At 37.3% G+C, this 23,808-nt stretch overlaps 1 protein-coding gene across 7 annotated transcripts in view; it reads left to right on the top strand.

Moving 5' to 3' along the window:
• PDS5B (PDS5 cohesin associated factor B) overlaps positions 1 to 21,724 on the top strand; it is a 116,678-nt gene extending 94,954 nt beyond the window's left edge. For 3 of the 7 annotated variants that reach the window (XM_040543848.1, XM_040543861.1, XM_040543857.1), the window contains exons 27-34: positions 199 to 331; positions 1,613 to 1,732; positions 2,053 to 2,115; positions 3,478 to 3,623; positions 7,334 to 7,439; positions 10,670 to 11,112; positions 13,551 to 13,692; positions 14,491 to 21,724. In XM_040543848.1, coding sequence (XP_040399782.1) covers positions 199 to 331; positions 1,613 to 1,732; positions 2,053 to 2,115; positions 3,478 to 3,623; positions 7,334 to 7,439; positions 10,670 to 11,112; positions 13,551 to 13,692; positions 14,491 to 14,526 — 1,189 coding nt within the window. In that variant the 3' untranslated portion in view covers positions 14,527 to 21,724. Of the gene's footprint in view, positions 1 to 198; positions 332 to 1,612; positions 1,733 to 2,052; positions 2,116 to 3,477; positions 3,624 to 7,333; positions 7,440 to 10,669; positions 11,113 to 11,203; positions 11,307 to 11,840; positions 11,843 to 13,550; positions 13,693 to 14,490 lie in introns of all 7 variants that reach the window. The other 4 variants (XM_040543865.1, XR_005815978.1, XR_005815977.1 and 1 more) reach the window with 4 other exon arrangements.
• The last annotated feature ends 2,084 nt before the right edge of the window (positions 21,725 to 23,808 follow it).

Raw genomic sequence — 23,808 nt, 5'->3', positions numbered from 1 at the left:
TACACTTTCTGCTCATCTTAACCTTCATTTTTTTCTTCTAATGAATTTGTTTGCTGGAGTTGAAATTGCTTAAATCTGTAATACCAGTAAAACTATAGCAAGCAACTTTCTGAAATGTGATTTTTTTCTAAATTTTTTTATTTTTAAGGGTGGGAATTTTTTTGGCATATTCATGAGAACTACTCCCTTTCTTCTTAGGTGTTTGTGGTTCATACTGGAAATATTGATGGCTAAAAATGAAAACAACAGTCATGCATTTATCAGAAAAATGGTAGAAAATATCAAACAGACAAAGGATGCTCAAGGACCAGATGATGCAAAAATGAATGAAGTACGTGACACTTTATGACTGGAAACTGTATTTAATTTTGGCCTGGTTCTGGAAATGAGATGCTTTGTTTCTGTCTCAGTAACATTATTAAACACTACTTTTAGATAAAGTAAACTGAAATTTTTACTCTTTAATTAATCCAGTTTTCCTGCTTTGTAATATTTCATTTGAAAAGTGCAAGAGAGTAAGCTTAGTGTAGGAAGAAAAATACATGCATGAGATGTCTCCAGTTTGTACTGTGTAGTGAATGTATCAAACCCTGGTCTTGTTTTCGAGGTTTATGCATCACATAATACATACATTTGTCACTTCTCTGCTTTTCCCATAGATTTTTTTTTTGGCTTTGTCTTTGAAACCATGGCATACATTATTCGTAAGTGTAGAAAGATCATGGAAGCTAGCTTTGTTTAACTGCTGAGTGTGCAGTGCTTTTGTCTTCTGCTCCTACGTTTTAGTACCTGGTGATTCACTGCTTAATATGGATGCTACTGTTAAATGTTTAAGATACTTGTTTTAAATCTGAGTTCTTGTAGTTCTGTGCTTGGGTTGAGCTGCAGCTCTGTGGAGAAGGAGTTGGGGAGTCCTGGTGGACAGCAGGTTAACCATGAGCCAGCAACGTGCCCTTGTGGCCAAGAAGGCCAATGGGATCCTGGGGTGCATTTGGAAGAACGTTGCCAGCAGGTCAAGGGAGGTGATCCACCCCCTCTACTCAGCCCTGGTGAGGCCTCACCTGGAGTAGTGTGTCCAGTTCTGGGCTCCCCAGTACAAGAGGGACATGGAGCTACTGGAGAGAGTCCAGATAAAGGCTATGAAGATGATGAGGGGACTGGAGCACCTGTCATATGAGGAGAGGCAGAGAGAGTTGGGCCTGTTTAGCTTGGAGAAGAGAAGACTGAGAGGGGATCTTATCAATGTGTATAAATATCTGAGGAGAGGGTGTCAAGAGGATGGGGCCAGACTCTTTTCAGTGGTGCCCAGCAACAGGACAAGAGGCATGGAGCATGAATTGAAACACAGAAGTTCTAGCTGAATATGAGAAAACACTTTGTTACTGTGAGAGTGACAGAGCACTGGAACAGGTCACCCATGGAGGCTGTGAAGTCTCCTCTGGATATATTCAAAACCCACCTGGATGCCATCCTGCGCAATGTGCTGTAGGTAACCCGGCTTGGCAGATGGGATTGGGCTAGATGATCTCCAGAGGTACCTTCCAGCCTCAACCATTCTGTGATTCTGTGAAGATTTGCAATGAACTTCTGATTATTTTTTATTTTTTTACAGAAACTCTACACAGTCTGTGATGTAGCAATGAATATCATTATGTCAAAGAGTACAACATACAGTTTGGAATCCCCTAAAGACCCTGTACTTCCAGCACGATATTTTACTCAACCTGACAAGGTATACCTTGGAGTTTAATTTCTCTTGAGATAAATCTATTTAAGTCTTTGTTAGTTGTAATTTGAGAGCCCTGTAGATCTTGGCAACTTTAGACTTCTCCCTATCTTAATTTAGTTGAAGGTACATGTATGTACGTTTTCTTAAGAATTTATATACGTACATACAAACACTGCTTTCTTTTTTCTTTTTTTTAAGGAGATGTTCAGGTTAAAATTTCAAAAGTATAAAAGATATAAAGAAAATCTCTTTTAGTACTACCTCCGAAATGTATATATCTTATTAATTGACTTTGTTGTTGTTGTTTTTTCCCTTCTCTACAGAATTTCAGTAACACCAAAAATTATCTTCCTCCAGAAATGAAGTCATTTTTCACTCCTGGAAAGGTCTGTATATATATGTGTGCATATATATATATATATATATATATATATATATATATAATTATTATTATTAAAAAAATAATAATAGTAAAAAGAATAACTGACCTGTACAGTTTAAAAAACAAACAAAAAAACAACACTTCAAGTTGAGGTTAAATGTTTTTCCTGCCTGAAGGTTTTTATAAACCAAAAATAAACAAGTAGAGAGAAAGAGACAGATGGAAGAAAAAAAATGTTACTATGTATGCAGTGGTGGTGGTAGTAGGCAAAGGCTGAAGTCTTTTAAAAACAGAGACAAAAAAAGTCCAGTGTGAGTTTGAATGTCTCTGTGCTTTTGAGCTCTTTCTGTATTCGCTTATTGATTAATGTTAAACTGTAAACATAGACATGTAAGTTCTTAAACTGTATTTGGTTCTCCAATGTTTCTTATTTTTATACTTTAATGAAAATAAAATCAGCACATCAGTGGTGTGTATCTGGGAAAAAGGAACATTCAAAGCTGCTATGATGTGCATGTCGAACAGTGTGGGTTTTGGTGTGTGTGTGTTTTGTTTGTCTTTGTGCTGTCACCAATTTGAGACATAGCTAGAATCTAATACCTAAATAGAAAATGGATCATCCTAGATATTGTGAAATCGAGGGAATGGTCTTAAATTGTTCAACGTTTTTGTACACAGGTGTTTGGCATAAAGGAGCATTGTCTTTAGGAGTAACTGAATCCTTTCAGCTCTCTCGAAAGTTAGTATGAGCTAGAGGTATTTGGCATATCTGAAAGATAATCCACTTAAATAAATAACCTGAAGCTCACCACTGTCTGGAAATTTTGGCTCCTATTAAAAGCCTAACCATTTTCAAATCTGTGCATGAAGCATCAGTTGTCTCCAGAATATTTGCTTTTGAGGTTCTCATTCATTTCCAGTCGAAGCTAGCATGGTTTGCCATTACAGCTGAGCCAGTTTAATGGCTTGATGCTGAAATTACTGTCCTACTGCTATTTCTGTCTTGCCAGTTCAGGTGTTTATCTAATCCAAATGGCAAGCTGGTTCAGGCAGCTACATCAGCTGAAAGCAAACTGTACAAAAGGTGCTGAAATGACTTACTGCAAGGTCAGGTGAGCACCCAGTAAGAAGAGGACAGAGTTATAGGGGTTGAAAAAAGAATATTGGTTTTGGTGGCAGCTAGGTATTTGATTGCAGCTCTGTCAGTTTCCTTCTCTTGTCATAACTTTCATATTTAAATGTTTATTGCGTCATATTATAATTAAGATACTGATCACAGAAAGTGAAATGTGTGAATAAGCATAGTACATGTTAACAATATCTAAATGTGTAGCTTAAAATAAAGGAAATATATTTTTGGTTTCAGCCCAAAGCAGCCAATGTTCTTGGAGCAGTTAACAAGCCTCTTTCGTCAGCAGGCAAGCAGTCTCAATCCAAATCTTCACGAATGGAAACTGTAAGCAATGCCAGCAGCAGTTCAAATCCAAGCTCTCCAGGAAGGATCAAAGGGAGGTTGGTAGTCAACAAAGGGGCTTTGATATTTCAAGTATTTGTAATGGAAACTTTGAATATTTCTATAATGTTTTCTAAGTGGGAAACAGAATTATATTCTCTTATTTTGAAGTAAAGTTATAGTAGCACATTGTATAATGAAAACCATGAATTTGGCTTTCTAAACCCAGAAATAAAGTTGCTGTTAGAGAGAAGAAGAGGAGGAAAAATGTTCAAGCACAATCACAGAAACAGAATCAAATCACATCCATAGATGGTTGAAGGAGGGAAGGAGAGCATCACACTTTTTAAAATATATATCACTTTTCTTTTTAATACATATATATATATATATATATATATATATACACACACATCTGCATATCCTAGGAACTTCGTAGCCTGCTGTAATGTTAACATGTCATAGACAGTGAGGACTGGTAGGCCAGTGTGGTAATCTAGTATTAACTTCCTCCTTTATAACTTATCCTGCACTTTGCTGGAAGTAGCAGATAAACATTTCTGGATTTTAGTTTCTGTGATGGAAGGGGTGAACATACTGCAGTGTTAGAGAAGTTGTCTTCTAGTTAGCTATCTGTAAAATTTATACTTTATTTAGTGTCAGTTTTCTTATTTTTTTCTTAAGTTATTAATCAATCTCTGTCTTGTTATGTTTGTTTGTTTAACCATTAACAATTGTATAGTCCCCACTATTCATCTTTCCTCACAGAAAGACAGAGAGAAAATTATATTTGAAACTAAGACTAAAATCATTTGATTCTTCTGTGACTATTTAATATGTAATGTTAGTTTGAATTTAGTGCAGTGCTTTACAACAAATACTTACAACTCCATGAAAATCACACAGACTTATTTCTTACAAGTCACACAAGTTCATATGCAGAAATACGCTATTGGCTAAAGACAGATTAGAATCCAGCTTCTTCATATCCTGTGAAATTAATCTGAGACTCTTACTGCTCTACATCAGGTCTATTTAAAAAAAATACTGCATTTGCAGCCTAACCTATTCTGTCATCTTCATGGTTTCCCCAGCTCACCGAAGTTAAACTGATTGGTCAGGTTTCTCACATCTCTCAAGAAACCTGAAACTCTAGACGGGGGCTTGGGGAGCAGAGTCCCTCCCACTGTAAGAAAAGAGCAAGATCAGGACCTCCTGATGCAACTTAACAAGTCTATGGGGCCTGATGACATGCCTCCCAGGGTCTTGAGGGAATTGGCTGATGTAGTCACCAAGCCGTTCTTCATCATATTTGAAAAATCATGGCAGTCAGGCGAAGTCCCTGATGACTGGAAGAAAGGAATCATCACTCGCATTTTTGAAAAGGGTAGAAAGGAGGACCTGAGAAACTACAGACCAGTGAGCCTCACCTCCGTGCCTAGCAAGATTATGAAATGGATTCTCCTGGATGCAATGTTAAGGCACATGCAGGACAAGGAGGTGATCTGAGACAACAAGCGTGGCTTCACTAAGGGCAAATCATGCCTGACCAATCTGGTGGCCTTCTATGATGGAATGACTGTGTCAGTCAATAAGGGAAGACCAACCAATGTCAGCTACTTGGACTTCTGTAAGGCTTTTGACGCTGTCCCGCATGACATCTTAATCTCTAAATTGGAAAGATATGGATTTGAAGGGTGGACCATTCGGTGGATAAGGAGTTGGCTTGAAGGTCACACCCAGAGAGTAGTGGTCAATGGTTCTATGTCCAGGTGGAGGCCAGTGACAAGCAGTGTCCCTCAGGGGTCGGTCTTGGGGACTGGTGCTTTTCCATGTATTCATCACAGAATCACAGAATTGCAGGGGTTGGAATGGACCTTGAGAGATCATCGGATCCAACCCCCAAAATGAGATAGACAGGATCGAGTGCACCCTCGGCAAGTTTGCAGATGATAACCAGAATAGGTTAGGCTGCAAATGCAGTATTTTTTTTAAATAGACCTGATGTAGAACAGTAAGAGTCTCAGATGACACCAAGCTGAGTGCTGGGGTTGATACCAAAGAAGGAAGAGATGCCATTCAAAAGGACCTGGACAGGCTGGAGAAGTGGGCCCATGTCAACTGGTTGCGGTTCAACAAGTCCAAGTGCAAGGTGTTGCACCTGGCTGGAGCAATCCCAGACACAAGTACAGACTGGGAGAAGAACTCATTGAGAGCAGCCCTGTGGAGAGAGACTTTGGAGTTTTGGTGGATGAAAAGCTCGACATGAGCCAGCAGTGCGTGCTTGCATCCCAGAAGGCCAACTGTGTCCTGGGCTACATCAACAGAGGCATGACCAGCAGCAGGTGGAGGGAGGGGATTGTGCCCCTCTGCTCTGCCATTGTGGGACCCCACCTGGAGTGCTGCGTTCAGGTCTGGGGCCCCCAGCACAAGATGGATGTGGGGCTGCTGGAGCGGGTCCAGAGGAGGGCCACAGAGATGATCATGCTGTAGCGCCTCTCCTATGGGGACAGGCTGAGAGAGCTGGGGCTGTTCAGCCCAAAAAACAGAAGGGAGACCTCATTGTGGCTTTTCAGTACTTAGAGGCATCTTATAAAAAGGATGGAGAGGGACTTTTTACTCGAGTAGATAATGATAGGACAAGGGGGAATGGTCCTAAATTAAAAGAGGGTAGATTTAGACTAGACCTTAGGAGGAAATTCTTCACTGTAAGGATAGTGAAGCACTGGCACAGGTTACCCAGAGAGGTTGTGGATGCCCCATCCCCAGAGGTGTTCAAGGCCAGTCTGGATGGGGACTTGGCCAACCTGATCTAGTGGGTGGCATCCCACTAGGCTGGTTGGAACTGGCTGATCTTTAAGGTCCCTTCCAACCCAAGCCGTTCTATGATTCAGTATGCATGGTATTTCCTATTTAATATGACTGAATACATACACACAAGTTTACATCTGTTAAGGTGATGTATAAAACCTGCCATAAGTTATTGCAATTTTTTTTTACTTGTAGACGTAAGAATGTCTTTGTCCAGGCAGTGCCCAGGACAGGGAGTTTAAGAGCTTGTGTATCTGAATACCACTTGTACTTTTAATGCATAGCGTATTTATTTTCTGTAAAAAGATCTGCACTCTTAAAAGCATCTTTTTTTCCCTTATTCCAGCCTCAGGGCAGATAAAAAAAAAAAAAAAGAAAGAAATTACTCTTGTGTATTGGCTTTTGTATATTACCTTTTATATGTGGGTCTCAGTGTTTTATATATGCAGGAAGTACCATTGTCCACATTTACATATGTAGAAACTGAAATAAAAGTGTAATTGCTTACATATTATATGCTGCCATAAATAACAAAAAGCTGAGGGATGAACTGCTCTCTGAAATTTAAATTTGCTGCTCGGTTGCCTGGACCTCACCATAATGAAGTGTTTGCGTTTTTGTTGGTCTGTGGGGATCTTTGATTGGTATATGAAGTTTGTGCAAATGTATACAAATACACAGATCTCTTGTATCTCCTTGAGGCTTTTCTGTATCAAAAAGCTCAGTTTTAACTGAGAAAGATGATCAATTTGGCTTATGATTGACATCCTCGTTCTGAGAATTAGGTGCTCTATTTTGTGATGATATGTGATAACTGTAGTACCCAGAGAAAAAGGTTCTCTCTGCCAGATTTGGTTTGGGAATAGATTTCTTCTGAAGGTGGTTCCTAATATAATATAACAGGCAATTATTAAAAAATATATATAGTAATGAAGGAACAAATGTTTATTGATTCTAGGCTTGACAGTACTGAAATGGACCACAGTGAAAATGAAGACTTCACACTGACTTCGCCGTTACCAGGGAAGAAAACTGACAAAAGGGACGACACTGATCTTGTAAGGGTGAGCTGTTTGGTTGCATTACAGATGTTTGTTTCACTTTAAATCACCAAGACTTTAAAATAAAAATTAAATTAATGTGCATGGTATTTTGTATGATTCAGGAAAACATGTTCTTCTAATCCAGATATTTTACATGAAACTGAGTTAATTTTGTAAACTACTGAAAAGTGTGCTTAGAGGTAGAGGTGAAAATGTAATGAAAAAAATTTCCAATTTGTCTGTTTTGCATGGGTACCATACGTTACCTTTGCATCATATTGACCATTTTTGTAAGCTTTCAAGATTGCCAATTACAATTTGCAGGATATAGACGGGAACAGATTCTGCTAGAGTTAGGTCGATGACAATTAGTCCATGATTTGCCTCAAGTTCAGGATTCATTGGTGAAGTATTTGTTACGTTGTTCAAGTTGATAGCCAGCTTGGGCTTCTGTTCCCCAGTATACTGTAGGTTTTTTGTGTGCGGTTGATGGTTAGTTAAAATGTAGCTGTGGAAGAATTAATTGGATTAACTTGAGAATGATCAGCTATACAGGAATTGTGGGGAAGCACATTAACCTGTCTTCGATTTCAGATTGCCTTCTGAGGTTGTAAAATTCTGTTTCATATATGGTTTCTTTGCTTGTAGCTAGCAAAGTGGTAATACTTCAATTGCAGTGTTGATACATTATAATTCTCACCTTTTTTGGTATTGTCCCATCACTGATGCTAAGGCATGTTCTCCTTTTCCAGCCAGCTGCGTTTTTCTTTCAACAGCTATAAGGAATAGCAACTGCCAGTTCTCTGGTTATCTTGAATAGCAAGAGGGCATCATGATTTGACATTGGATTTAGAAATTCAGAGAAGAGTTTTTCTGAATAGCCATATGGATTCTGGTTTTTTGCGTATAACTTGTACTTGAAGGCAGGAAAAATGCTTGGTTCTGATTAGTAGATATCACAAGTATAAGTTATAGCATGGTTTTATTCTGTCTGATTGTGTGCTGTATGATTTGCCACAGGCTTTAGGTCAGAGTAAGCTAGCTACCTGATAGTTATAGACCTAATGCATTTACTGAAATTATAAACAGGCTAAACGTTTAATCTCAAGCAATATTTACATGTGTGTTATATCAGAATACAGCAGAAAAACACCAAAGAAAAGTCATAATTCTAAGAACCGTTCAAATAAAAAGACTTTCATATGCCACTAGTAAACTTCATTTTTTGTTCCTCATTAACTTTTGGCAGTCTGTAGTAATTGTAGTAATTTGGGATATGCATGAAAAATGATACAAACAAGATTATATGTATTACAACTGTATTTTCTGAAATCTATTAAGGATGTGCTATATCTGATGTCACTGCTAGTTTCCAGTTTGTTTTTTTTTGACTGTCTGACACTTGGACTGTGCACTTAGTCACATGGTCTAAACTTTTGGGTAGACCTGTGTGGTGCCAGGAGTTGGACTTGATGATCCTTATGGGTCCCTTCCAACTCGGGATATTCTGTGATTCTATGATTCTCTATTTTCCTGTTATGTCAGTCCATTGTGTTTTTCTGGGTTGCTTGGAACATAGAAGGCTACTACCTAGTAAAAATATCCTGAATTTTTGCTTGTCTTGAAGTGTAGATAACCAATTAAGCTGTAGTATCTTGTAGGAAACCGGCATCTAATGAAACAAGAAAAATAATTAATCTTTTGTCAGTTAAAAAAAAAAAGCCCTATCCTTAAGCACAATATTTCATAGTATAACCTTGGAATTTGCTTTCTTACACTTGGCTTTTCTTTCAACTTTAGATTTTTCAGACCAATCTTGCCATCTAGATACATGCATTCTTTCTAAAAACAAACTTTAAATGATGTAACAATAACTAATATGTGTAAGTTGTTAGTAAACTTCACTTATTTTAATTACAAAACTATTTTAGCAGTTTAATTCAGATTAGGGAAAGCAAGGAAGTTGTTGAAAGCTCTAATTCTTTTGCTATGGATTAACAACTTTGTTTAAAAAAGAAAAAAAATAGTTTGTTTTGATATGTTGTGTCAGCTGTAAGTCTGAAAGGTCTGAGAGTCCAAACGGCTGCTGACATGCAGTAGTTCAGAAGATATAGGTTGAATTCATAACTGACAAAACTTAAGTGATAAAGCAAATATAGTGCAGTATTTCATGTACTTCTGAGGGCATTTGTATGTCATTTTGAATATGTAAGCAAGCTGCTCAAGGTGATTCAGAATTCAGTTTTGTTTCTTTAGGGCTAGGGAGCAGCCTATAACAAGTACTAACAGAAGCAGAATTTCCGCTGGGGACCAGAAAGTCCAGGTTTTAAAGATGTCACTATTATTTAGGTTATTTGTCCAGATTATAGCATAGAATAATATACTAGTTCTAAGGCTTCAGAACATTTCACCTGAGGGAGAAACTTTACTCTGAGACTCATAGATACAACTGTACTTACCTGGTAAAAGCAGCTGCTATGTGACAGATGGGAACTTTCACTGCAAAAGCAAATAGAACAGGGAATAACAATACCTGTGATCTAGATCAACAGTTTTGTCACTGAAACCATGAACTGGCGTAATATGTCATCATTGTTCAAACATTCTCCTTAAGTTTCTTTAACAGTTTCTGTTCTGAAAACTTATGATTCAGAAAGGGTTTTACCTTTCTTCTAATGTAATATTTTGCTGAGCAGAACAAATGTTGAGTCTCAGTGCAACTGTGGTAGCAGTGCTTTGGCAACTACTACTAATTCCTGTGCTTTCCTCTGCAGTTACGAATCCAAGTTGCCCACCACCTCCTGTATTTAATGCCTTGCCACTGCTGGCATGGGAGTGCAGGGCATAAACAGCCCACAACTCAAAACAGAGCTTAAAAATCAAATTGACCATTCCCATCCTATATATTACCTTTATATTTTCCTAATGATAAAAATGTAGGTATGAATGTTTAAACCAATTGCGTTTGCCATAGTCGAGGATACAGAGGAGGAAGACCTAATATACTTCTGTGATTTAACTGTTCATCTTTGAAATAATCTTTCTCTATTGTTTAGCATTTTATATATATACATACACGTTTTTATACTTTTGAAAAGGTTTTAGAAATGAATATGGTAGCCAATCTCAATTTCTTGTGTAACCTGAAGGCTCTTTGTCTTGTTGCGGGGAGGTCTGTAGCTTTTGTGCGTGTGACAGTTCAATATGGCAGTTTAATTTTTTAATTTAAAGATGTGATCTTACCTTTTCAGTCAGAGATTGAGAAGCCTAGAGGAAGGAAGAAACCAGCTATCACAGACTCAGAAGAGAAACTAAGCATAGATGACCTGAATAAACTGGGACAAGAGCAGAAACTTAGAGGTAGTCAACGGGGAAGGAAGAGACCTGCAGTTGTTTCAGAATCTGATGAAACACAATGGCAAGAGGAAAAAAGGCTAAAAGATGATGTAATAGAAAGTGAGGATGAACAGAACAGTCCACCAAAGAAAGGGAGAAGAGGACGCCCTCCCAAAGCAAATAATGGGGGAACACCAAAGGAAGAACCACCAGCAAAGTCATCAAAAAGGAGCAAAAAAAAACAAACGCCAGCAGCAACAGTAGAAGAGGAGGAAGAGGAGGAGGAAAGGCAAACTGAAAACATTGAACAAAAGTCCAAAGGCAGGCAAAACAGGACAACGAAAAGAACACAGCAGAGGTAAGTCTGTCGTCTTGTAAGCTGCATCTTTTTTATCCTTGGACATTAGTTATAATTTGATACTTTGCAATTTGGGTCTTCCTCAAAACAGAGCAGAACCATCTGAAACTAGTACAGTTGAATCAGCACAGTCTACGCCACAGAAAGGACGGGGAAGGTCATCAAAAACACCACCATCACAGCAAAAAAAAAGTGTAAGTGGTGAATATTTTCTGAAATTGTTTAGTAAAAATTTAAAATATGCCTCTGTGCCCCCAAACAATCATTTCCTGAAAACATTTCAGAATACTTTAATTGACAGTTATGAAAATAAATTGCCACCGTTATTTCTAAAGTGTTTTCCCCAGCTGCTTCTCCTAGAGCATCTCAAACTAGAGCAAATAGGCTACAAGTAAATTTAATGTGCTCAGGTAACATATACGTAGCTTTGCTCTTCTAGGAGAAAAGTCAATAAAGCACGTGAGGGCCTTGAGGATAAGGCTTTATTAGGACTCCAGGAGCAAAAAGTGTTCCTGTTTGTTCTAGACAGGGAGGAAGAATCAAATTGTTACTCTTCACAATACCATTTCACCACAGTAAATCTGTTCTGATTCTCCTTAAATGACATGTCAATGACTTTCTAATGTGTGGCCTCCTCCTTGTAAGGTAATGTATTATCCACTTGAATCATTTCCAAATGAATAAAATGTGCTTATAGTCTATGGATAATTGTTCTAGAAAATTTTGAGGTGTGTTGAGCTACAAAATAAAGGTAAATTCTGTGGCTGGCTTCATTTTCTTGTGCTTACTGTGGAAACTACAGGTATCTCTGCCTTTTCTATACATGTACATGCAATATATGTAAAGCAGAAGTGTACAAGTGGACAAAAAAATAAAAACTGGAACATGGAAAAGATTTGCAACATACTTCTCCAGGACCTGGTGTTAAATGCCTTAGGGCATGACTTACACACATCTTCAGTTTGGCATTCTGTATTATTCTGTTGCCAGTATTGTTTTTCTAGCTTCTGGGCTTAGCATCCTGTTGATCTTCCTCTGACAGGATCCAGATTTGTGTCCAATTTGCCTATCCCTAGCAGTCTTTTTTTTTTTTACATGCCTGAACTCCTTGCTACACAAATTTCTACCCTCTGCTTTGGCATTTTGCACCCACAGTATCCCAGCCTTTCCAGTGTTCTGTTTCCTACCTCTTTTCACTCATATGTGAAGAGATGAACCTAGCTTGTTAATAATTCTCCTGTTTCCTTTTCAATTCTGTTACTTCTGCCAGAGTCTTGGAAAGCTTCAATTGGGCTATTCTGTATTGTTTTTTCAAAGGATGTCAGGTTGCTTGGTTGGTGCTGAAACTCCAACTGTACTATAATTATTATGTGTAATTCAGAGGTTTTATTCTAAACAGATTTTATCATGGTTCTCATGACTGAATATTCCCATCACATATATGGTTTGAAGCTGTCAGAGAACGGTTGTTTTGGATCTCTATGACCCCCACTGGGGATTGAAGCCTGCTGTCTGCCTGAAAGAGCATATCTGGTTTGAGTTCATCTGAAAACTCACCTAGTTTGGGTGCACCAAGACAGCTTCTCAAACCAAGCCAAAGTGCAGTAAGTGGGATGATTCAGTGATTTGATTCCAAACTCTGCTAATGACACAAACCAAAATGGTAATGTGAGTGCAGCTGTTGTTTTGGATACGTATCCAGTTGTCTTTTTTCTATTTTCTTTTAAGGTGGGGAGGATGTAGGGGAGACTAGTCTCATTTTCAGCAGCTGGAATGGTTTTTTTTTTTTTTTTTTTGCTCATGGTTCAGCTCTAATAACTAACTTAAGATATCGTTGAGTGATTGTTCTTGATTATCCTGATTAAGGTAGTATTATCCCGATTATCCCTAGCTCTTAGCACGAGCTAGCTTGGAAGATTTGCTTTTAGGTCCACTATAGTGTTAATTTCATAAATAGCAACATGCGAGTTCTTCTAGGTCTGTAAAAATATACATGCAGCTACTTAAATTCTGTGGTGTATAAACTGCTAAAGAAATAGAAGACATCTATTTGTTCAGAAGAAGAAATAAATAAAAAGTTGCTGTCTGTTTGCCTTTTCCTGGTCACTGGTTACTGTTGTGTGTCAGCCTTCTTGGCCTGTGTTCAGACACTGAAGAGAAATATCTGTCCTGTCTGTAGATGCAAAAATGGTTCAATGTTGTACTCCTGGTTCTTTATTCTGGAAGAATTTGGTTTCCAGTTGCTGTTGCTCACCCTCCTACTTACACCTCTAGCGTTCTTTCTACAGATAAATTAGAAAGGCATATAATATGTGCTATATAAATTGAAATTTTAAGGCTGCTGTTCTTATAAAGAGGAATGTTTGTTCTCTTCCAGAGTTTATACATGTGCAGACCCATATGGCATGAAACTGATCTTTTTTTTCTTCTGATTTTAGCCGTGCAGGACGTTCCAAACAAGCAGCCAGTAAGGAGAATGAATCTAGTGAAGAGATGGATGTATTTCAGAGTACTTCACCTGTCAGTGATGACATTCCCCAGGAAGAAGTAACGGAAGAAGACGAAGTCTCCGCAATCAATGTAAGAGAAATTCCTTAGCTTTTTTTTTTTTTAATCTGTAGCGTCCTCTCTGTATTGACTGACTTCCCCTGTTCTTGTAAGTGTCCCCTGTAACTTAACCTTCCTCCTTGAAAATGCATGAGGTGTTTGCCACCTCTGTGTTTTATAGTGGCACTGCAGTGTAGTTTTTTATACAATCTGCATTTCTCAGAGAGAAAATATCAGTTTTTGTCAAGTATCTTAAGTATTGAATTCTGTGTAGCTTTTTTTATCTGAGTTGCATAGTACATCATGGGAATTATTTTCTGGGCAGCTCGTACCTATTTTTGTCAGCTAGATTATAATAGTGAGTTATGTTTCTTTATGCAAAAGAGGAATGCAAAATGAATAGCATCAGATAACAGTTACAGAAACTTGGAGCAGAATTCTAAACCATTTTTTTCCTCTTACCAGCATATGCAAATATGTTAAAACAAGTTTATGTATTTAATTCTTACAAATATGTTAGGGGTGTTAGTAGTAATACTGAAGATGTAATTGAGAATGTCTTTCAACAAATCTGATGATTGAAGTATCTGAGGACACTAGATTATTTTTTAACACTTGAAAGATGCAGGCTTACTAATACTAAACAAATTTATGTCCAGGCTATTGATCAAGGCTTGCACCTGTGATAAAATGAGTAATTAATGACACTGTATACAGTTACTTAAACATTATGATGAAGTAAGCATTTTTCCCATAAACTACGTTTATTCTTGACTTTTTTCATAACTTATTTTTTCTGTTAAATATTTAAAATTCTTTTTCCCCAAACAGGTGCGTCGCAGAACTTCGAAAAGGGAAAGGCGATGAGTGAGCATCTAGTTATCGGCCTTCCAGGTGAAAGCTTTGAAGAATGCTTTTAATATAAAGCTTGAGACTGAACGAAGCTGTTAGTGCACAAATGGGGTTGCTGAAAAAAGACAAAGCCTATTTTACTTTTACTGCCCCTGCATTTGCAGTCCCTAGGTCACAAGCTTTAGCCACACACATGTTGATATCATTAACTGTGGATTTTTGTGAAGTGTAATGTGCGCTGGCTTTGTAGACATATGAACTAAAGAAGAAAACTGTAAATAGTTCTTTTTTTAATGTTTCTGACTTCTAAAGTGCTTGTATAGCTTTTATCTGCGGCTTTAAACTGACAGTGCCCCACTGTTTATTGGATCTATTGATTTAAAAAGGAACAGAGTTTGTTAAAAATTGATCTCAAGCAATATCTGTCAGTGTTCGTATTTGTACTCTTGTTGACATTTAACTGTGAAAAAAAATCAGTTGAACAAATAGTGCCACTTTTGCCACTATTTGGTAAGAAGAAGAAGAAGAAATGCAATAGTGTTTGTTTCCTTCATGAATCTAACCTAGTGTTTACCTTTAGGCACCTACGTATCATCAGAGGTGCTAAATTACTTTCTTTTACAGTTGAACAATGTTGGATAGAATAATACAAGAGATGCAAATTGTGGAAGAAGTTGTTTGACTTGTTTTACGCCTCAGTATTGGTTCCAGACTTTTCTGGACTTCTAGTGGCATTGAAAATTCAAAAAGGATTTAAAATATTATAATTTTAAAAGTGTGTTATTAAATAATGTACTGAATACCCTCCCCATTTTATCTTCCCCTATCAGTTTTTATTAATCTACTGTATCAATAAAATTCTGTAACTGAGTTTTTAATAGTCTAGTATGTTAATGTGTATAGATATTTCCTTCTGAACATGATGTTCACAAAGAGCAAATTATTACTACATTATAATACGAAATCTGATATATAAACATTAGTGAAAATACAGTTCTTATTACAATGTAAAGTTAATCACAAAGAAAAATTTTATTGATGCAGTGTGTCTTTATAAAGCTGTTCTTGAGAGCCAAGTGTTTTGTATTTTATAGTGAAGTTGCATGTTTATGAAAAATGTGCTGAAAATGGGATGTAATGTTTTTTTGGAAACTCGTATCTAGCAGTAGTATATGGTAGGTTGCCTCATGAGAGAACCTTCTATTGAAAGTTTATTGTACTTTTTTCTTTTTTTTTTTGTGAGCCAAATTTTTTTGGTATGAAGAGCTAAGATTTTGTTGAATGATTGCAGTCAAGTTGTTGATGATTGCAGTCAAGGTATTCAAGATTTGAATGAAGCTCCATTTTTATTTTATGCTACCGTAGAGAAGGTTGTATTTGTGTTTTTAGGTATAATCTGAAAAAAAAAATGAAACAAAATACTTAGTCAGTATCCTGTATGCAGTTTTACTGTTTACAAACTGTCTTTGAAAACCAAAATGTATAGGTTACTACACTATGCTAAGCCAAGCACATACTATAATTTCAGGTGCTGTTCTCCCTCCGGTTCCCAACCGTTGACAACATATGAAAAAATCAATTTCTAACTTACAAAAAAGTAAACTCATTGAATAGTGGAGCATTTTCGTACAATCCATCAAGAAATATGTTATAGTTGAAAGGTGGCCTGTGAAGATTAGAGGGAAGGATAAGACCGAAGCAAGGATTTACCCATTTCTGAACTATGATATCACTAGTAAAGAAACCTTTAGACTTTTTCATTATGTATTTTTCGTTACTGATGTAAAATTGTTTTAAACAACTAGATTATTCTGCCTCTGCTTAATTCCCCCCTACACCCCAGTATTCAGCTTTTCAACATTTATACCTATAGGTATGAGGGAAATACTGCCTAAAAAGGCCATTATGGTTGGTTTGAATTGACTTTGAAATAGCTGGCACAACTGAACTGGCTTACTTAAGCTTCAGCAGTGCAAACACAAGTTGTTTTTTTATTTTTGTTTGTTTGCTTTGTTTTGTTTTTCCTTTATGGTATAAAATGATTGAAAACTAGCTTTATATTTTCCTCTTTGACTGAATTGCACTGAAAACATTTATGGAAGATGTATCTTTAAGTCCATTTTATACAAAAATATGAAAAATTGATGTTGAAACTGCTGCAGACTCTTGAGGCTTTATGTGCATAAACATGGTTAGGTTAAACTTCATCAAATATTGATGCACATTACTGATCATAATGTTTAATGTAAATTTTAAACTATAGTTTTGCAATTTAAATGTTGATTTCTTGGGTTATAATGTGTAATTCATTATTTCTTGAGAAATAGACACAGCAAATATTTCATTCTTATATTCAAACCTCTTCTAAGTTCATTCTCATCTCATAAAGAAAATGAATATTTTATGTACTAACATTTTGAGATCTGCGTACAGTAGCTACAGTAGAGTATAATTATGTATAAAAGATAAATTGCTAACATTCAGTTAGCATGCTCTTCTGCAATGATAATGTTAAGTTTATAAAAATGTACTGTATTACATTAAAAGATCAAATTGAACTCACTGTAACAAGTTCCAGTATGAAATTTTTATGAGATTGCCGAAGTATCTTGCTGTACTTTGCAGCAAATTAAGCTTACTTGTGTTAAATTTCTTCTTCTTGCTGCAGTGCAACAGGAAACTTTCAGTGATCTGTAGTTCATATGTAAAATGCAAACAGTGACTGTAATCTTCATACTAGAATAATTCACTATAATTCCAGAAGCATGTTTTTTTTTTTTTTTTACTTTTCACCAACTGAGATTATTAATATTTAGGAGTAGCTAATCCACGAACAGGAAAGAAATAAATGAAATTGCTTGACAGTTGTAGTGTAGGTACACCTTTTCCACCTAGGATAATCTGGATTCCTATATTAATTATTTTTGACTCTGCCAATTGACTTTATTTTCTGGCAAAACTGAACCCTTTTTCAAATATTCTGTTGTTTGCTGTTTTGACATTTCAACCTATGTGAACAAAACCAGAATTTACAAAAAAGCATTCATATTAAAGACACTTCCACTGAATATGAATATGTTCAATTTGTGACTAACTTGCAAAAAGCTTAGACTTGAAGATTAAATACTTCATTTTGGCATAGCATTTGTCATCTGGTGTTCTCAAGAAAACCCACTTCGTAGAGCTGTGAGTGCATTTGTATTGCTATTGATTAATATTTTGCACGTGTAGGTTTTGACACATTATCAAAGTCTGCTTTTGTGAGTGTATACAGTAGGCTTTGGATCCTGCAAGTTTACATCCCTGTGGTTTTGTGGGGTTTAGTTCTTAAAAGCATTTGTCATGTGCAAATATAAGTGCAAATCCACGTACATTGATATGTTTCAATATCCTAACACTTCTGCATACAGGACATGTAATGGAAAGGGAGTATACATGTATATTAAAACATGTATACCCCTGACATACAAAATTATGAGTCTGTAGATGGAAACGTTTCTGCAAACCTGTCTATGTTTAAAAAAAACATACATATTTTGTAGAGATTGATGTATCTCTACCTCATCAAGGTAGGTGCAGTACATACTTTACAAAGAATTTTTGAAATATATACATTCAGGTATACCACCCCATACTTGTCTAAGGTATGTCTACAAACACGTGATTAAGACAAGTACTTGATGGCCATTATTCTTCTGTTAGACTGCTGGCTCTTTGTTTTTACCATTATGAGGACCCAAAATGATAAAGTTGACCTAACCAAGACCAGCCATCCAGCAAGAGGAACAGATTGTTTTTAATTTCCTGTTGTGCTTACAGGTTGTCACTCCAGTCTTTGCATCTTTGTTGGATGTTGCCTTCACAGATGCCTGCTAATTTTGGTGCAATTTCCTAATGCTGGCAGAAGTGACTTACATTATATAGACATAAATAGAATTCCTGCTGTGTCAAGAGGTTTGTCCAACATATTTAGGACACTTGCTTCATTACGTACATTACAGCTTCTGTTGCTTGTGGAAAAGTAAGAAGCTGAATGTTGGCAAGGGGGATAGAAATACAGGGGGGAAAAAAAACTATTTGCTTTGAATTTCTTCAATTTCTGCTATCTAAAAAATTTGCCCTCTGCACAAAGTTCACCAAGTGCCATTATATTTGTATAGGCAGGATAAACATAGTATTATACAGTGTGTGTATGGAGTAACTGAAAGGTTTCACATTTGACATTTTTTTCAGTGCCTCACTACAGTCACAGTCTAGTTCACAGTAGCACATTTGTTTATGTAATGATCTATGTGGGTTTTTTTTTTGAGATAGCAGCATCATATCATATCTATGTAAGAAGGAAGAAAGGCTCTCAAATACACATTTCCAATCCCACAAATCAGTATTGCAGTAACCATGTGATAAGTTTAGAATTAGCTTTAACATATATAATGTCTTTGGAGGGTAACTAACATCTCGTAAGGTGTTTTATTTGACTAGGTGCGTTTCTAATACTTGTATCTTACCTCACATGTATAGATAAAAAGGAAGGAGTATTTTGAAAATCCAATCAGTATTATTGAATACATTTCCTGCTTAGTCAGAAGTAATTTTAGTATTAAAAAGGAAATTGTTTGCAGTTCACAATTTTGTTGTTTCTGAACAGATCCAGAGAACTAAAGGTTTTAGATACTTGGTTTGATAAGACTCAGTATTGTTGGATTTTTTTAAATTTTCTAGACAAGATACAATCACTCCAGTTATGACATTCAGTATAACAGAAAATGTGAGCTCAGTAAGTCTTAGTAGTAGTAATTTCTGGTATTATAATACAGAAGAAAATGTTAGAATGAAACATTCTTCCCCTAAAATCTTTAATATGTTGAAAAGACATACTGATAATGTAAGATGGCTTTCTTCTAAAGTTACAACAACTTGAAATAGTGTGGTTGGGAACATCTTCGGATTTTTTGGTAGATATATTTAAAGCTTACAGATCTGTGTTTTTTTATGGTAGGTTTATATTCAGCAAAATTAAATTATTGTAAACTGAAGATATTTTGAGGAACAGAAGAGTTTTGAATCCATACCTAATAAAAAAGTAAGGTTAATTTTAAGTAGTGAGTTTTTTTTTTAGCCGTATCTATATATGCAGTAACATATTACATGAATCTGGTGCCCACCAACATTTCTCTGGAGCCGTTGACCTACCACATACTGAAAGGCAGTAGAAAATGCCTTTGTGTGTTCCCTAAACGGCAGTTGCTGTTGTCCTTCCATAAATGTTACTTTCAAAAGATAAGAGCTGGAAGAGGACGAGAGAGAAAGGTGACGGTTTTATTTACCTTCCGTTTATCTTGTGCTGTATTACATGCAGCTTAGGTGAGTGAGAAATTAGTGTAGGTGTGTTGAGTGAAAAATAGGATGTTAGAAATGAGTTACTAATTTGAAAGGTGCTACAGAGCTGACTAAAGGGTAGGGAATCAACAGATGAATGAGATGGGAAAGTAGTTACTCGATACCAGTTGGCCAGTGATAGGAGTCTTCAATTCAAGCTGAAAGCCTTCATGAGGGAAGCTAAGTTAGTGTTCTTTTATTTACTGTTATTTTTTAAGAGAGAGCTGTGGGTATGTTGCTTTCATTGATTTGGAGGAAGAGGTAGTTGGAGTGTTGAAATATGTGTAAAAACACCCATAGAATTGAGACTAGTGCTCAAGTGGTGCCTAGTGCAAAGTGAGGTGGGTAGTTGCTACTGAGGCCAAATTTCATTTGTAAGGGATTTGAAATAATTACAAACAGGCAGATTCTAACCTCCATAGGTGGGAAGGTAAGATAACGAATCATCCATCTCAACGCATTGCTGGAAATCAGGAAACAAGAACTCTAAAAGATACCAAATTGTGCACCTGTAAGCATTGTTGCACTGTAGATAGCAATGATCAGTAATGGTGTCCTCTATGTGGCCTCATGAAATCTTTCAACTTGAGCTCTTTTCTTAGCAGTTTTTTGTGAAACCCTGATCGTCCAGTCATCTTTACATTTCAGTATGCCTTCTTAGCAGCCTGGAATGATCCTGCCCTCCCATCGTATACCTCACATATATAATGCCCTGTACTAGATGCCCTGTGTCTTATCCCTAGTCATTGCTACTTTCTGGTGCCTTCAGTGGGCCCCACCAGCCAAGTTTCTGAATCTTCTAACTCATTTGTTGTGAAGGAAATGCAGCTATCGTGCTGCTTGTTTCACAGCCATCAAGTTGTGAAACAAAAGCAGCCATCTGACTACTGCCCCATATTGGAAAAGGTGCGTACAAGCTCTGCATTTGAACTAGAGAACTACTAAATGAACTGCTACATTTTATCTCTGTTTCCCATTGTCTAGTGAAGAAAGCTCTTCCCGAGGTTGTAGTAAATCAAAATTGTGAAACCATCTTCCAATATAGCCAGCATTATCCAATGAAATGGCAAGTAAGGACTACATAAGTAGCCAAGTTTGGTTTATATCGTGTTTTGTATTTGGGAGAACAAAAGGAGGAATAATTTGGAGGGATGTTGGGCAGAAGTTCAGTTCAATTCTTGCTGCTTGTCTTAGGGAAGAAGCAAGTCCTTGATACAAATGTGAAAGAAAAATGAAGATTTCGCAGTAGGAGAGATCAAGTTTTGCCAAACCGTTTTCTTGGGTTCATGGAAGGAATAAGAAAAGTTACTCATAAAATATCTATCACTTCAGAAACTTTTAATGATTATGTGCTTGGGTACTATCCTGACCAACGTGTGGAGATGAGTTATAGGATATTAATTCCGCTTGGGGTAGCGTTTTAATCTCCACATGGATCTAAAATTGAATTTTGTTTTCTCTGTCTTAAGCTGCTCTGCTGCTTGTATTGGTTGTTTTTTGATATAACTGGTATTTCGTATTAGATCAGTATCCGTTACCCTCTTTCCTTTTTTGTATTTATCCAAAATAAGGAAACGAGACTGCCATAACATAGAACTAGTGTCTCTAAGGGCTAACATACTGAGTTTAGATCAAATCCTCAGTGTATCAGGAGAACATTTTAAATCCATACTTAATTCACTGATTTATTCAAAACCTGTGACTATCTTGTCAGTTTTTTATGCTACCATTTGATACTGAATTTGGAACATAGTTTTCTCTTGTATTGTTTTCTGTTTATGTAAGTTGGGATAAAAGAGACAATTGTGATCTACCTACTAAAAACATATATGTACGTTAATAGATTATGTAGTGTGTTGCTGCTACATATCAGAGCATCACAGAAAAACCTTGTATGTTGTTTGGCCTCAAATACGTGTTTTCAGTGTAAACCAATTGCTTCTCTTGGAGCTTATGGAGTTGTAAAACAGCTCTCAACAGTCAGGATCCCCCTTCTGTTTGATACACATACACTTATAGATATTTTCTTTACGTATACAAATACTTGGCATAAACAGCAAAATGAAGGTGGAGCTTTGAAATACTGTCTATATAATATTCAGAGAATTGCAAAACGTTTGTCTGTGAATGATGACATGCACACTTACTAGAAGAACTAGCTGCTTAAGGTTGGGGGGAGTGTTTTTGCATTATTCAGAGAGGCTGCTACTCCATTCTCCCTCACACGCTGTGTAAGTCTGTATGGGCAGTGTGCTTAATGCCAGTGGTGGTGCTTTACTATTCCATCAGGAAGTTTAGAAAAATGGCACATACAAAGCGGTGTGGTCTGTTGTCTTCTTAGCCACTGACTCAGTCTTTAGAAAGACTCGATGGGTTGTGCTTAAGGCATCTGCAGGTACAGGGGCTCTGGTTTGGGTGGGGAGCAGTTTTCAGGTGATCCTCTGTCCTTTCAGCTAAGTAGTAGGAGAGAAAGGGACACCTTTCAAAACTATCTTCAGAATAGTACCGCTTTTTCAGGTCTGTTTGCATATCGAGATTGGCTTGGGCATACTTCAGTTCTCAGAGGAAATAACTTTCTCCACGGTTAGTAATAAAGACAGGGAACATCCTTCTGAAGATTTCTCACCGTATCTCAACACATCAATGTTAGGCCAATATGCCTAGCTCAAGCAGGGACTAAAGGGTCTCAGTAGATCACCTGCCTTTTGGAGCTGATGTGGCTTTGGCCTTTGCAAACAAGGGCTGTGTGGGTTGCCTGGAGGTCCCTGGTGACCTTGCTTCTGTACCTGAGGAGCAATGCCATTGTTATTGTTGCCATTCTCAGCAGGAAAATGTAGTCCTTAGTCCTGGAGCTATCCCTGCTTAGGACCCACCATCCTATTTAAATCCAAGACTGATGAGGACTCATCAGTGTAGGTAGTTGTTAAGTAGCTGAGTCATCCCATTGTACTACAAAGGGACTAAAAAAAGGTGATCCTCAGTTGAAATTCCTGGGATGAATCATTCAGACAGACAAGTGGAGGGCTTCCGAAGGTGGATCCCCTACTTGAACCTGGATTCCCATAGCCTTGGACATGAAATGTGATGTTCCTGAGCTGTTACCTGTACTAGACACAGGCAAATACTGGCCTGCACATCACTTTCTGTTGTCTTTCAGCCATATTTCTCAATTCCTCTATCATGTTCAGTTCAAAAGCAGGAGTTTCGGCCAGGAAATTGTTTCAAGTCTTTTTCTTGTGAGCCTGTTGCTTTTAGGTCTAATTTGTATGTCACAGTTTTGATATCAGACGGCACTTTGATTTTTTTTTTAACTTCATAGCTTCAGAGCTTAGGACATGTTTTAAGCTGTTCATTTCTCCCGCAGGGATTCTGTCGAAGTGTTCTGCTACTTGTAATTGGTAATTATCTGACAGGAGAGTAGCCTGTGTCCAGGCGTTTTATGAAAAAAATGTAGTGGGTTGGTGGTCAGTGTTCTGTCAGAACCCAGATGAGTCTTGGAGCAGTTGTTGAAGGTCTGCTCTGTCCTAGTTATCCACTGTGCGTCTGTCTGCCTGCAGCCTCATCTGTGCTTTCATCAAGCTAAAGTAAGATTTCACCACTCAAAAGCGAGAGCTGATAAGCTGCATCTGGTAGGGTGGTGCTAAACACACTGTGGTGGGATTTCTTGAGTATCTTCTCCCGTGCTTGATATCTCCATCCTTGGAGATCTCCAAAAGCTGCCTGGACGTGGTCCTGGGCAGCCTGCTCTGGGTGTCCCTGCTTGGGCAGGGGTGGCACCAGGGGCCTCCAGGGGGCCCTGCCAGCCTCAGTTCTTCCATGATTCTGTGATTTCAAGGGAATGCCACAAACTCCTGAAGAAAAAGTGAGCTAGTGTATGCTTAATGGGGGATCCTTGAGAGTCGTTATCATCCTGCTTGC

The sequence above is a fragment of the Cygnus olor genome, chromosome 1 (genome assembly GCF_009769625.2).
Source record: "Cygnus olor isolate bCygOlo1 chromosome 1, bCygOlo1.pri.v2, whole genome shotgun sequence".
Classification (NCBI taxonomy): Eukaryota; Metazoa; Chordata; class Aves; order Anseriformes; family Anatidae; genus Cygnus; species Cygnus olor.
The sequence above is the reverse complement of the archived record's forward strand: the minus strand, read 5'-3'. Positions and strand labels throughout refer to the sequence as shown.